This window comes from Mus pahari, chromosome 18 (assembly GCF_900095145.1).
Source record: "Mus pahari chromosome 18, PAHARI_EIJ_v1.1, whole genome shotgun sequence".
NCBI lineage: Eukaryota > Metazoa > Chordata > Mammalia > Rodentia > Muridae > Mus > Mus pahari.
In genome coordinates this window covers 19,375-34,897 of record NC_034607.1, presented here as the reverse complement: position 1 = coordinate 34,897, position 15,523 = coordinate 19,375, and the positions used below count along the sequence as shown (strand labels likewise).

At 50.0% G+C, this 15,523-nt stretch overlaps 1 protein-coding gene across 1 annotated transcript in view; it reads left to right on the top strand.

The window, feature by feature from the left end:
• Notch3 (notch receptor 3) overlaps positions 1 to 15,523 on the top strand; it is a 44,274-nt gene that overhangs the window by 19,409 nt on the left and 9,342 nt on the right. The window contains 11 exon segments of the mRNA XM_029531561.1: positions 1,577 to 1,709; positions 1,787 to 2,044; positions 2,125 to 2,243; positions 2,598 to 3,163; positions 4,788 to 5,120; positions 6,489 to 6,643; positions 6,913 to 7,135; positions 8,310 to 8,394; positions 9,743 to 9,905; positions 11,138 to 11,442; positions 12,264 to 12,433. Coding sequence (XP_029387421.1) covers positions 1,577 to 1,709; positions 1,787 to 2,044; positions 2,125 to 2,243; positions 2,598 to 3,163; positions 4,788 to 5,120; positions 6,489 to 6,643; positions 6,913 to 7,135; positions 8,310 to 8,394; positions 9,743 to 9,905; positions 11,138 to 11,442; positions 12,264 to 12,433 — 2,510 coding nt within the window.

Genomic DNA, 15,523 nt, shown 5'->3' with positions numbered 1-15,523 from the left:
GTTGATCACTTAGCTTCATCTGTAATCTGCATGGCTGCTGTAGATTTTCTTTCTTTCTTCTTTTTTTTTTTTTTTTTGGTTAGTTTTTTGAGACATGGTCTCGTTATGAAGCTCTGGCTGTCCTGGAATTTGCTATGTAGTCCAAGCTGGCTTCCAACTCACAGCGATCCTTCTGCCTCTGGCTCTATAGTGAGTGCTAGATAACAGGTATGCATCAGCACGCTTGTCTGCATGTCTTTTCTTTCCTCCTCTTCTTTCTTTTTCTTTTCCTTCCTTCCTTCCTTCCTTCCTTCCTTCCTTCCTTCCTTCCTTCCTTCCTTCCTTTTCTCTCTCTCTCTCTCTCTCTCTCTCTCTCTCTCTCTCTCTCTCTCTCTCTTTCTTTCTTTTATATTTTGAGACAGAGTCTCACCATGTAGCTCTGGCAGGCTTAAACTATTAGAGATCTACCTACCTCAGCCTCGTGAGTGCTGGGATTAAAGGAGTGAGCAACCAGGCTTATCAGTCTCTCTCTCTGTGTGTGTGTGTCTCTCTCTCTGTGTCTTATGGATATATGTCTATGTGTGTGCACTGTGTGCACATGAGTGTGTATGCAGAGGTCAGGGCAGACATCAGGGGTCCCTCTCTATCCCTGTACTTGTCCCCTTGTGGTTAGGCTGTAGATGGTGAGCCCCAGCGATCCTCCTGCCTCCCCCGCCGCACACCTGGGTGACACACATAGAAGACCACACCTAGCTTTTTAAGTAGGTACTGAGGATTTGAACTCAAACCCTCACGCGTGTGCAGCAACTGCTCCTACCCACTGAACCGTCTCTGCAGCTCCTAACCCTTACGCATTTGTGGATGGACTCCGGCATGTGAGGTTCTGTCTCCAGTTCTGTGTCGCTCTCTGGGTATGACTGACTTGCCATTGTGTCTGGACATGTGGTTTAGGGTACCTGGGTATTTCCCTGCGTGTTTTCATGACCATATCCCCCTCTGTACTGAGTGTGCTGGTGGCTTTCCCAGTCTCACCCTGGCCGAAAGCAACTTGAGGGAGGAAAGGATTTACCTCAGCTTACAGGTCCTGTCCATCATTGAGGGAAGCCATGAAAGAAGCCTAAGGTAGGGAACTGTAGGACAGAGCTGAAGCAGGGACCATAGAAGAATGTTGCTAACTGGCTTGCTTCCTTATACAGGTCAGGCCCACCTGCCTGGGGATAGCAACACCCAGAGTGGTCTGGGTCCCCCCACATCAATCAGCAGTCAAGAAAATGCCCCCACAGACATGCTATAGGCCAATCTGAGGGAGGCAGTTTCTCAAGATTCCCTCTTCCCAGATATGTCTGGTTCAAGTTCTCTCTCTCTCTCTCTCTCTCTCTCTCTCTCTCTCTCTCTCTCTCACACACACACACACACACACACACACACACCAAGCACAGTTTGTTTCCTTGTACTGGTTAAGTCTACCCCCTACACTGGCTGTGTGTTGGATGTCTATGTGTGTCCTTTTGTGGTGAGATTCTGTGTGCTCACAGGTATGCCGAGGCATGTCTGTGTCCCTCGGGGCTGAGTGAGTTCCTTTCTTGCCTCAATACAGTGTCCAGCTGGCTATGCTGGTGACAGCTGTGAGGACAATGTAGATGAGTGTGCTTCCCAGCCCTGCCAGAACGGAGGCTCCTGTATCGATCTGGTGGCCCGCTATCTCTGTTCCTGTCCCCCTGGCACTCTGGGTATGTTAAGGCCAGGGTTGGGGGCAGGGTTAGAGGCTGAGTTTCTAGCCTCCACTGACCACTCTCCTACACCCTAGGAGTTCTCTGTGAGATCAATGAGGACGACTGTGACCCAGGCCCATCCTTGGACTCGGGTGTCCGGTGCCTACACAATGGCACCTGTGTGGACCTGGTGGGTGGCTTCCGCTGTAACTGTCCCCCAGGATACACAGGTCTGCACTGTGAGGCAGACATCAATGAGTGTCGCCCGGGTGCCTGCCATGCGCCGCATACCCGGGACTGCCTACAAGATCCGGGTGGGTATTTCCGCTGCATCTGCCATCCTGGCTTCACAGGTAAGAATGACAGAGAGCCTGGCCAGAAACCTGATGTGGTTCTGCCTCTGTGGTTGATCCTCCTGCATCTGTTTGTTCAGGGCCTCGCTGTCAGATTGCTCTGTCCCCCTGTGAGTCCCAGCCATGTCAGCACGGAGGCCAGTGCCGTCACAGCCTAGGCCGCGGAGGTGGGCTGACCTTCACCTGTCACTGTGTCCAGGTAGGTGTAATTGGTAGGGTGGGACCCTCGGGGAAAGAAAAGGCCGGTGGCTCTAGGGAAGCATATGTCCATAAGGGAAAAGGGAAGGAAAGGAGGTTCTGAGATGCTGAATTAGGGTTTGGAGGGTAACTTAGTGAAATAGTGACTTGGCTTTGTTGCCTCTTGGGAAGGTATGGCTTGTCTTCAAAATGAGGTCAGTAGAGGAAAGGGGAGGTTGTTGGAATTGGAGAGGTGTGTGTTAATGGGGAGGTGTCATCATTTCTCAAGTCTTGACCTCCATTCTTTTCTCTTTTCCACCCTCCTGATTCTTTTCACTATCAATTTTTTCTTTCTGTCTCCTCACTTCACCATTAGCCATTCTGGGGTCTGCGTTGTGAGCGGGTGGCACGATCTTGCCGAGAGCTGCAGTGCCCAGTGGGTATCCCATGCCAGCAGACAGCCCGTGGACCACGCTGTGCTTGTCCTCCCGGGCTGTCCGGGCCCTCCTGCCGGGTTTCTAGGGCGTCACCCTCAGGAGCTACTAACGCCAGCTGCGCCTCTGCCCCTTGTCTGCATGGGGGCTCGTGCCTACCGGTACAGAGTGTCCCTTTCTTCCGCTGTGTATGCGCTCCGGGCTGGGGCGGCCCGCGTTGTGAGACCCCTTCCGCAGCCCCTGAGGTCCCCGAGGAGCCACGGTGCCCGCGAGCGTCCTGCCAGGCCAAGCGAGGGGACCAGAACTGCGATCGGGAGTGCAACAGCCCAGGCTGTGGCTGGGACGGCGGTGACTGCTCGCTGAACGTGGACGACCCCTGGAGGCAGTGTGAGGCACTGCAGTGCTGGCGTCTCTTCAACAACAGCCGGTGCGACCCGGCCTGCAGCTCTCCAGCCTGCCTCTATGACAACTTTGACTGCTACTCTGGTGGCCGCGACCGCACCTGCAAGTGAGCCCCCCCCCCACTCTGTTCTGTTCTATATGTTGCACTGTCAGCGAGCCACATCTGTCCCAGTTTGCCAGTCGTCTGTTTTTGGATGGTCTGATGGGCTGTCCCTTCACAGCTGCTACCCCCAGGGCACCGGTGGCTTCATCCTCCTGTTTCCACCCATGTGCCTCATCTCTGCCCATTTATATTTTCACCTACATAACTTGCCCATCTGCTTCTGTCTGCCTGCGGTTACACATTCCATCTGTCCACACTTAGGACTTGTTAATCTGTCTTTCTTGAAATTTTAAAAATTAAGCTGGGTCTAGTTGCTCACACATTTAATGCAGCATTTCAGAGGCATAGACAGGCTAGCATGATCTACATAGTGAGTTCTAGGCCAGCCAAGGCCACACAGTGATACCCTGTCTCAAAACAAAAACAAGCAAGCAAGCAAGCAAAGCAAAGCAGTAGCCCTCAGCAGGTGCTCAGTCAATAGCTGTTATATGACACTGGTCGAGCATCCCGCATCCCAACCTGAATCCCTGAGTCATGTGGCGCATGGGCATGATGCCACCGTGGAAAATTCCATCCTTTGCCTCATTGATAAGTTATAGTCAAAATTCAGACACAACTTGGGCTGTAGTGGCAAAGCACCTTCCTAGATGGCATGAGGCCCTTGGTTCAATCCCCAGCGTGGAAATAAAACAACCACCAAAGACAGGCACACTAAAAATATATAGTTACTTTTGGGTATGTGTATTTTTGTCTGTAGACTTGGGCCTCATCCCTGAGGTGCCGTATATAAATTATGTATAGAGGGCTGGGGATGTAGCTCACTTGATGGCATGCTTGCCTAACATCCACAGAGCCAGGCTTTGGTCCCCAGCACCACTTAAACTGTGAAGGGTGCTGTGTGCTTGTAACCCTGGCTCTCAGCAGGTGGAGCAGGAAGAGGATCAGTGCAAGATCACCCTCGGCTACTTAGTTTTGTTTTCTTTTTTTAAAATAGGGTTTCACAATTCCTGGCTGGAATTGGCTGTGTAAATCAGGTTGGCCCAGAACACACAGAGATATCCTTGTCTCTGCCTCTGGTGTACTGGGACTAGAGGTATATGACATACCGCTATATTAGAGGTAGATGACATACCGCTATACTAGAGGTATATGTCTGACTGACATAGGGAGTTTGAGGCCAACCTGAGATACGTGAGATCTTATCTTAAAATGTTTATAAAAGGGGCTGGTGAGATGGCTCAGTGGGTAAGAGCACCTGACTGCTCTCCCGAAGGTCCAGAGTTCAAATCCTAGCAACCACATGGTGGCTCACAACCATCTGTAACAAGATCTGACTCCCTCTTCTGGAGTGTCTGAAGACAGCTAAAGTGTACTTACATATAATAAATAAATAAATCTTTAAAAAATATTTATAAAAAGGTATCTCATTGCATTTATTTGCACATATAATATTTAAGCATATGTGCAAATATTCTGAAACTCTAATTTGAACTCTGAAATAGTTTTAGTCCCAATTATTTCAAATTAGGAGCACAGAACTTGTGGTTATGCAGCCAACTACTGCTATTCTCTGTGTGTGCATTTAGGTGATCCGAAGAATCTCTGACTTTGTGTTTTCTGTTCCCAGCCCGGTTTATGAGAAGTACTGCGCCGACCACTTTGCAGATGGCCGTTGTGACCAGGGTTGCAACACTGAGGAGTGTGGCTGGGATGGGCTGGACTGTGCCAGCGAGGTCCCGGCCCTTTTGGCCCGCGGGGTTCTGGTCCTCACAGTTCTTCTGCCTCCTGAGGAGCTGCTGCGCTCCGGTGCCGACTTTCTGCAGCGACTCAGCGCTATTCTGCGCACCTCACTGCGCTTCCGCTTGGACGCACGTGGCCAGGCCATGGTCTTCCCCTATCACCGGCCAAGCCCTGGCTCTGAATCCCGGGTCCGTCGCGAGCTGGGTCCGGAGGTGATCGGGTGAGTGACTGTGGCCCAGGGCTGGGTACAGTGGTGAGTGCGCCCATGAGCCAGACCGTCTGTTTCAAGCTGCTTCTTAGTTGAGAGCGCTCTTGGCAAGGCGTCTTCCACAGATTTTTCCGTGTCTGTCGGGTTGACCTCTTTGCTATGGGTGGGGTTCATCCTGCGTACCCTACAGGGAGCCTAGCTGAGGCGCTGAGATTTTACTCTTCAAATGCAAGTGACAGCACCTTCTTGTGTGTATGGTGTGTGTGTAGGTCCTCAAGTGCCATGGCACCGCACGCCTGTAGAGGTTAGAGGACAGCAGTGTGAAGTCAGTTCTCATCAGGATGTCAGGCTTGCATGATGAGCACTTTGCCCCGTGAGCCATTTCAGCGGCTTATTTGTTGTTTTCTTCCTGTTGTTTGCTTTGTTTGTGTTTTATAGGCATCGGCCTGAAATTCAATCTGTAGCCCAGGTTGGCTTTGAACTCATGGTTCTCCTACTCAGCCCTCCCAAGTACTAGGATTACCGGCATACACTATCACCCCTGACACTCTCTTTCCTCCCCACTCTCTTCTTTCCCCTTCCCCCACATCTCATGAAAGTTGTAGAACTTGCTCACTGGTGACCTGGTAGGGGGAACATGAAGTGGGAGAGGCATTTGTTGACCAGGGCTTGAAGATCGGGCCCTGACAAGGAAAGGAGGGCTGAACCTTAGAGATACTGTGGTTTGTGAGTTCTGATTGGATGCAGGCAGAAGGCAAGTAGATGGGTGAGGTGACACATGGCCCCTTCTTGGCTAATGTGGCTTAGTGATGAGGACATAGGGTTAAGCAGGGGCCACCTTGGAGCTTGCTATTCTTAGGGGGTCTTGAGGTACAGGGAGGAACCCCAGGAGATGACTGTGGGCTGAAGACGCATACAAGACAGCTGGGTATTGGAGGCCATTGAAGGAAGGAAGGGAGTCAAGGAAACAGGAGAGAAGGAAATGAAGAAGGAATCTAAGGACGCTCAGAGACCTAAGGATTGAGGGACAGCAGAGGATGTGGCTCAGTGGTAGAGAATCTACCTTGTATATTCAAGGTCCCAAGTTCATCTCCAATACCATGAAGGATAGAGGAGAAAAAGCAAGCTTTTAGAGAAACTGTGACATGGCACTCTGTCCCAGCAAAGGGCTACACCAACCGACTCCACCAGGGCGAATGATGACATTATTGAATTCACAGCTTTGAGACACTGTGACCAATAAGATCTGTTGGTGTTGGATGCCAGCTGAGAGCTGGGTGGGTGGTGGAGAGTGGAGACAGATATGGCTCTCTGAGGTCGGGCGTCTAGGACGCTAGAGACAAGCGTTGAGGTTTGGGCCCCTCTGCTATGTTCCCACAGCTCTGTAGTGATGTTGGAGATCGACAACCGGCTCTGTCTGCAGTCGACTGAGAATGACCACTGCTTCCCTGATGCTCAGAGTGCCGCTGACTACCTGGGAGCCTTGTCAGCAGTGGAGCGCCTTGATTTCCCATACCCGCTGCGGGATGTGCGAGGTGAGCCGGGAAGAAGAGAGGGTACATTAGAGCATGTATGCCCAGAGATGGCTGAATCCTATAGTATGGCTAAAGCCCCATGTTCTGGCTGAAGCTCTGTCCCATAGCTAAGCCAACCCCATGGGTAAGAGCCACTTAGAACTGAAACCTGACTTGTAGTCCTGCTCCCCGGCTACAGCCCTGCTTATAGCTGAGCATCGCTGAGATCTGCTCGCTCCTTCCTGCCCTGCTACTTGGCTGAAGGCTCATCTGCGGCTTCCATCCTACAGGAGAGCCGCTGGAGCCCCCAGAGCAGAGCGTGCCACTGCTGCCACTGCTGGTGGCAGGGGCTGTCTTTCTACTCATCATCTTCATCCTGGGTGTCATGGTTGCCAGGCGCAAGCGAGAACACAGCACCCTCTGGTTCCCTGAGGGTTTTGCATTACACAAGGACATAGCTGCTGGCCACAAGGGCCGGAGGGAGCCTGTAGGACAAGACGCACTGGGCATGAAGTAAGAACCTCACGTGCTCTACATCCTCAACTGTGGGGCCCTTGTAAGCTCTGGACCATACCCACCTCGGTCATATTCCAACCTCTGACCCCAACCTAACCTTAACTACAGACTCCATCTGGGCCTTCATTGTTAATCCTCTTGACTTATGACCCAATGATCCCTGGGGATTGCCCCAACCCCTATTTCTTGATTTTCTATTTCTATCCATTTCCTGACTCATATTTTTCCCTGACCCCATCCTGAACTAACCTCGCAAAATTCATCCTTATTCCCGCCTGACTGCTGACCTCAAGACTTTTGTCATTTCAACCTGTCCCTGACCAGGACTGTATCCTCGATGATTCCTGGAACATCTCTGGCCTTTGACCTCACCTCAGACCCCTGTTTCCACCCAATCCTGTGTTAATTCCCTTGTGATCCTCAATCTCAAGCCTTCAACTTGACTTATTCCTCAATACCTACAGCCATACTCTGATCTATGACCCTTCCCTATGATACTATGACTCCTGACTCCTCATCATGATGTTTCAATCCTGGCTATCCCATATGTCATGAGAGTAACTCCTCTTCCATGAGCTTTGATAACTCCTTTATCAAAGTTATGAGAGGGAATTTCCTCTGTCCCCTGAAGTTTGTCTCATCTATCCTCACGTATCCATGTTGCATTGTGTGTGCCACCTCAGATGTGAGGTGTGGTGCAGGTGTGAAGACCATTCTTTGGATCCCTAGAACCTGTATAAATGCCATAAAATCCTTAAATGCTCAGTGGGCACGGCAGCCTGTCTTGGAAGATGGAGTCCTGGTCCCTTAGAGCACGCTGACTAGTGAGTCTAGTCATATCAGTGAGCTCTTGGTTTGATTGCCTTGCCTCGATGACCAAGACTGAGAAGAGATTCCTCATTATCAACCTCAGCCCTGTGCACCCAAAGCACACACCTGCACTCACAGATGGAAAGAGAAAACATTTTGATGGCCACCCGACACGATTCCTGCAACGTCATCTCTATCGTCCTATCCATTATTGGAGACTTTGTCAACAACCCAGGGCCCCTCCTCAGTTCCTGAGCCTTGCCTGCCTCTATGACCTCTGCTTGAACTGAAGCCTAACTCCTCCTCCCAGCCAGAGCTCTCGTGTACTTTCTCACATCTTTTTCTTCTTGTTTTCCCCAAGGAACATGGCCAAGGGTGAGAGTCTGATGGGGGAGGTGGCCACAGACTTGAATGACTCAGAATGCCCAGAGGCCAAGAGACTGAAGGTATTGCCCGCTTCTCTGAACTCTTTCCTTCGGGGTTCCAAGTTGGGATTCCCTAGTCAGCTTGAGAGCCCAGGGAAGTCTCTCTTCTCCCTCTTGCCTCAGCCCCAGACAATTTCCACATCTGTGACCTCACTTTCTCCTTAATGTGACTCTGTTGCTGTGTTAGGAGGTACAGAGATTCACCATGGGTCCCACCTGGGCGGGTGGGGGTCCCCTTCTTCATATTGTCCCTCCTCATACCAATTCCTGCTCCCAGGTCACCCTAGAGCAGCAGCTCTTAACCTGTGGGCTGGGAACCCTAGTGATGTGGGCAGTGAACAAACTGTCCACAGAGGTTACCTAAGACCATTGAAAAACACAGGGTTTTACATTACGATTCATAGTAGTAGCAAAATTATAGTTATGAAGTAGCAGTGAAAATAATTTTATGGCTGGGGGGGGTCACCACAACATGAAGAACTATATTAAAGGGTCGCAGCATTAAGAAGAATGAGAACCATTACCCTAGAGGGAACACCCTAGTCCACAGAGTGATTTTTCTCTTCTTTGTCCAGCATCCCCAGCCTGAAAGTGTCCCCAGCTGGTCTAGGGTTCCATCTATCTTTAGGAGCCACACCCATTTATTTGGGCTGTGCTTTTCAGTTTCAGATGGCTCAGTTGGTAAAGAAAGAAAAGAAAGCCGGGCGTCTTGTGGTACACGGGTAGTTCCAGTGCTGGTGAGGTGGAGAGAGCAAACTCCTGGCTGGTTAACTAGCTTAGCCTTCTTGGCAAGTTCTTAGAAGAACCCTGTCTCATAAAGGAGGATGGATAGTGCCGGGCGTAGTGGCATACACCTTTAATCCCAGCACTCGGGAGGCAGAGGCAAGTGTTTCTCTAAGTTCGAGGCAAACGAATATATTTTTAAAAGAAAAAAGTTTTTGTTTTTGTTTTTGTTGTTGCTGTTTTGTTTTTCAAGACAGGGTTTCTCTGTGTAGCCCTGGCTGTCCTGGAACTCACTCTGTAGACCAGGCTGTCCTCGAACTCAGAAATCCGCCTGCCTCTGCCTCCCAAGTGCTGGGATTAAAGGCGTGTCCCACTGCCACCCAGCTAAATATTTATTTTTGTGTGTATGTGTACATGTTGGTGTGTGTGCCATGGCAATGTGTGGAGAAGCACATTTAATCTCCAAGTATGTTTACCTGCCAGGCACTCTCCCCAACCGTTTTGTTTTTTCAGACAGCAGGTTGTCCTTGGTCTCCTACACTGGATACAGCTTCATCAGCAACACTGGTGGGAGTGCCCACCCCGTTTTGTTACTGCCTCTCCCACAGCAGATGGGAGGTGAGAGCCTGTATCTGTGTCCCTCCAGGTAGAGGAGCCGGGCCTGTGTGCTGAGGAGCCAGAGGACTGTCGCCAGTGGACCCAACACCACCTGGTTGCTGCTGATATCCGAGTGGCACCAGCCACAGCGCTGACTCCACCTCAGGGAGATGCAGATGCAGACGGAGTGGATGTCAACGTCCGAGGGCCTGGTGAGTGCCCTTCCCAAAGAGGCCCTCATTGGTCCTACCTGCTGGGTCCCACATGGGGGTTCTGGGAGCGCCTGGGCCTCTGTGTGTTGTACGTGATTGGAACGCCGTGCAAGGTGACGCAGAAGATAGGCTGGCTGCAACTGAGAACCCTGAGGCTGTGTGGGCCCCAGACTCTTGCTTTTATGAGGTTAAGATTTCCTTCTTTTCTTTCTTTTTCTTTTTCTCGTTTTGTTTTTCAAGTCAGGGTTCTCTGTGTAGCCCTGGCTGTCCTGGAACTCACTCTGTAGACCAGGCTGGCCCCAACCCCATAGAGACCCGCTTATCTCACCCTCCCGAGCGCTGGGATTAAAGGCTCGTTCCAGTGCCACCACTGCCTGGCTCTTTCTTTCTCTTTCTGTTTCTCCTTCCTCCTCCTCCTCCTCCTCTGCCTCCTCTTCCTCTTCCTCTCCCTCTTCCTCCTCCTTTCTTGTTATCTTTTTTTTTTTTTCTTGTTATCTTTTTATATAAGATTTCACTACATAGCTCTGGCTATCCTGGAACTCATAATGTAGACCAGGTTGTGAAGTCACAGAGACCCTCCTGCCTCTGTCCCCCAAGTGCTGGAATTAAATGTGTATGCCATCATATCCAGCTGGGATTTATTTAAAAATCACATTTATTTGTGTGCATTAGTGTACTCGGAAGTCAGAACGCCTTACTGGAGTTGGTTATCTTCTATTTCAGTCCTAGGGATCTCATTCACGCTGTCCAGTTTTTCTGCACTGACTTTATCCATCAGGCTCCTGGATCCTGGATGTTCAATCCCCCCCCTCCCACCCTCCCAGCCCCCTTAGCTTCAGCCATACAGCTTGTCAAGAGGCTCAGATTAGTTCTGACAGCGTGATCTAGAACCACACACTGATTCTTGGGCCAATCAGTGTGGCCAGGGCCTATAATATGCAGGTAAACCAGTCCCCGTCTGGTCTAAGGAGGGCTTGCTGTTAGTAGGGCTTGCTGTTAGTAGGGCTTGCTGTTAGGGAATTCGTGAGAGGGAGAACTGGGGAACCCCTCCCATCCCCTTTATTCCAAGTGCTCGGCTTCCTGGGGTCACTTCTGTGGTCCATCATGTAATCTTTGTGGGGTGGCTTTGCAGTTGGGAGGATTTACCTGTCTGTGGTGATGTGTGTCACAGTGCCCCTGACACTTGCCCCAGGAAGACCCCTATGCCTGTGACACACTACTGGTTCCTGCAGATGGCTTCACCCCGCTTATGCTGGCCTCCTTCTGTGGGGGAGCCCTGGAGCCGATGCCAGCTGAGGAGGATGAGGCAGATGACACGTCAGCCAGCATCATCTCAGATCTGATCTGTCAAGGGGCCCAGCTTGGGGCACGCACTGACCGCACTGGCGAGACCGCCCTGCATTTGGCCGCCCGCTATGCTCGAGCGGATGCAGCCAAGCGGCTCCTGGATGCTGGGGCAGACACCAATGCCCAGGATCATTCGGGCCGCACCCCTCTGCACACTGCAGTGACAGCTGATGCCCAGGGTGTCTTCCAGGTGAGACAGGCCCTTCTCTTCAGACTGCAGAGCTGCTGGGAGGGGATCAGACACACCTAGATTGGAGCCCCGGTCTGTCTTGCAAGGCTTTTGTCATTTGGAAATAGGAATAGGTAGCATCTCGCCTAGATTTTCTTTTACAGGTCAGGGTTTCTGTGTAGTCCTGACTGTGCTGGAACTCACTCCATAAACCAAGCTGACCTTGTACTCAGAGAAATCCACCTGCCTCTGCCTCTGGAGTGCTAGGATTAAAGGCATCCACCACTAACACTGGATAGATTTTTTTTTTTTTAAGTATCATTAAAATTACATTTATTTGGTGTGTGTGTGTGTGTGTGTGTGTGTGTGTGTGTGTGTGTGATGTGTGCACCTGGGTGTGTCCATGCCTACTGCCCAGCTTGCTGAGGCTAGAGGAGGCCGCTGGACGTTCAGCTCTACCGTGCTCCACCCAATCTTTTGAGACAGAACCCATCAGCAATCCTGGAGTTAAGCTGGTGGCCAGAAAGTTCCCTTGATCCTCTTGTCTTCTCCCACATAGCCCTGGGGCACACATGACCAAGACTGGCTTTTTACATGGACTTTGGGCTCTGAAGTCAGGTGCTTGTCCCCTGAGCCATCTCCCTGTCCTTCCACATCATACTGTTATTTAAAACCATTTTGAATGAGCATATTTTTTGATTTACAATGTGCTTAGCAGGAATAGCACCTCGTTTAAGTCAGGAAATATCTGTAGCTCCTGGGTTCCAAAGCTGTGGTGTCTGGGGCTCATTTCCCTTGGCATGATGTCCTGCCATGGCTTTTGTTGTTGTTGTTGTTGTTAGATTCTCATCAGGAACCGCTCCACTGACCTGGATGCCCGAATGGCAGATGGCTCTACTGCACTGATTCTGGCAGCCCGCTTGGCAGTGGAGGGCATGGTGGAAGAGCTCATCGCCAGCCATGCCGATGTCAATGCAGTGGATGAGCTTGGTAAGTGCTGCGGAGGGGATGGGTAGGGCCTGTGGGTGCTGCTGCCCTCTAAATGTGAAGTCACACCTATGTTGACAGCAAGGTGTGCACACCAGGGCTCCCAAATGGATGGGACAGGACCCACAGGGTGCTCTGGCTCAGAAAAGGTGTAGACTCCCTTCTCCTCCCCTCCCTGCCCTTTTTCTCCCTTTCCCTTCCTTTTCCCTCCCCCATCTCCTTGACCCCATTCCCTCACTTTCACGTGCTGATACTCCTCTTCTGCCCTTCCTCCCAGGCTTCTTTCTAGAATCCAAATAGTTGATCGAACCCAAAGTTCTTGTCTTTGACTTATTTCACTTACTGTGATGATCTCCATTCTATCAATTTCTTAAAAATTGTTTAATTTGGCTCTCCCGACTTTTTTTGTTTGTTTGTTTTGTTTTGTTTTGTTTTTGTTTTTTGAGACAGGGTGTCTCTGTATAGCCCTGGCTATCCTGGAACTCACTTTGTAGACCAGGCTGGCCTTGAACTCAAAAATCCGCCTGCCTCTGCCTCCCGAGTGCTTGGATTAAAGGCGTGCGCCACCACTCCCGGTTCACTCCCGCGACTTTTGAGACAGGGTCTCATGCAAGCTAGGCTTGCCTCCCACTTACTGTGTAGTCAGCAACCTTGAAATCTGGACCCTCCTGCTCTGTCTCCCAAGTTAGGCATTCATCATCACATCCAGCTCAATTTCTTTCTTTGTTTTGGTTGAGTAGCACTCCACTGTACGCAGTGTGGGTGGGCAACTACACTGAGTAACTCCATTGTACGCAGTGTGGGTGGGCATCTAGGCTGAGTAACTCCACGTATGCAGTGTGGGTGGGCATCTAGGCTGACTCCATAGTGTAGCAGCTGCGAATAGCAACGTGGGTGCCACAGTTGGCACGGGTATGCAGACATGCTCTTACTGTATGCTGACTCGGTTCCCTCAAGTATAGACCCAGGAGCACAGGAGTACCATACCTGGACCTAGTGTAGTTCTTTTTTTTTTTTTTTTTTTTTAGAATTATTTACTTGCCGGGCGTGGTGGCACACTCCTTTAATCCCAACACTCGGGAGGCAGAGGCAGGCGGATTTCTGAGTTTGAGGCCAGCCTGGTCTACAGAGTGAGTTCCAGGACAGCCAGGGCTACACAGAGAAACCCTGTCTCGGAAAAAAAAAAAAAAAAAAGATTTATTTAATATATGTAAGTACACTGTAGCTGTCTTCAGACACTCCAGAAGAGGGCGTCAGATCTCATTATGGATGGTTATGAGCCACCATGTGGTTGCTGGAATTTGAACTCAGGACCTTTGGAAGAGTAGTCAGTGCTCTTAACCGTTGAGCCATCTCTCCAGCCCCCCCTAGTTCTACATTTAGTTTTTTGAGGACCCTCCATAGCATTCTCTATACTGGCTACTTACTATACTATTACTTTATCATTAATAGTGCATGAAGATCCCTTTCTCTAGTATTTGTATTCTTTATTTTTCCCTTTTTTGGCTGTTTTCATGATTAAAACCATTCCAGTATCATCTAAGTAGAGTTTTTGTCTGTTTTTGTTTTTTCGTTTTGTTTTGAGACAAGGTTTCTCTGTGTAGCCCCGGCTGTCCTAGAACTCACTTTGTAGACCAGGCTAGCTTTAAATTCAGAGATAACCACCCTCTGCAAGTGCCTGCCTCCCAGGTGCTGGGATAAAGATGTGCACAAACACCATCTCAGTTTGGTTTGGTTTGGTTTGTATGTATGTACTTTCTTTTTGCATTTTGTAAGTTTTCTTTATGGCTAAAAATGAATCATAATAAGGGCTTTTGTTTGTTTGTTTTTTGTTGTTATTGTTGATGATGTTGTTTTGTCTAAGACAAAGTCTCATTCACTATGTAGTCCTGGGTGGCCTGGGACTTGCTATGTAGACCAGGTTGACCTCCAGCTCACAGAGACCCACCTTCCTTTGCTTGGATGAAAATTGTCCAGCTAATTGGTTTGTTTATTAATTGTGTTATTTATTCTTTAGGTGTATAATATTTTAAGTTCTTTATATATTCAGATTATTGATTCTTTCTTAGATGAATAGCAAGTTTTCCCCACTCTGTGAGGAGGATGCTGTAGAAGTAGGGGCTTTTCCATGTCCCTCCTTGTTCTTGAATAATGACACAGACACTTTTGTATTCATTCAAGGCTTCAGGCACTGTGGCTGGGCAGGCTGGGCCGGCCTTGGGCTCCTTCCCAGCCGCATGGCCTGTTACCTGCCACTCTGGGCTTGCTCTGCCACCTTTATCTGTATCTCACCTGAGACCCTCTTTTTCTGCCAGGCACAGAAATGCCACCTTTTGATCTCCTGCCCAGCCATAGGCTATTCAGCTCTTTATTTAACCAATCAGGAGGTGATGGAGAACATTGTTTTACAAAATATCAAGTTAGACCAAAGTCTGGACTGCAACCAGATCTCTGGGAACAGAAATCAGCATGTAAATGCACAGTGCACAGAAACATCCCCCAACGGGACACTTCATCCCCAACTGGGGATAAAAGCTCTCGGTCTGCTCACACTGGCCAAGCACGCTAGCTTGCTTCTTGGTGTGCTGTACCCCGAGCCTGTCTAGATGCTTCATTAAGGAAACAGACTCTCCTGCTACCTGCTAGGCAGTGGGATAACTTGCATGTGGTGATCTGTGGGACAGCTGCCTGGTAGTGGCCCGCTTGTCTTGGGTCTGTCATGAGTAAGGATTACCACAAGCTGTTCTTGTATCCAAAGCCTCACAGCTGTAGACACTCTGAGACACTTACACACATCTGTGTGAAGTATGCTTGCTTCTCAGCTTCATCAGCATTGACATCTGTGGTTAGGTGATTCTTGGTCGGCATGTTGGATGAAGGTCTGTGCTGTGCACTCCGGCATGTGGAGCAGCATCCCACCAGGAGCGTCCCACTCTACAATGTTACTGAATAGGGTGGGCTTCTGTCCTGGGTGGGCCCTTTGTTTCAACAACAAAATGGATTTAGAGCTGGGCCCAGCCAGCACTTGGGAGGCAGAGGCAGGCAGATTTCTGAGTTCGAGGCCAGCCTGGTCTACAAAGTGAGTTCCAGGACAGCCAGAGCTATACAGAGAAAC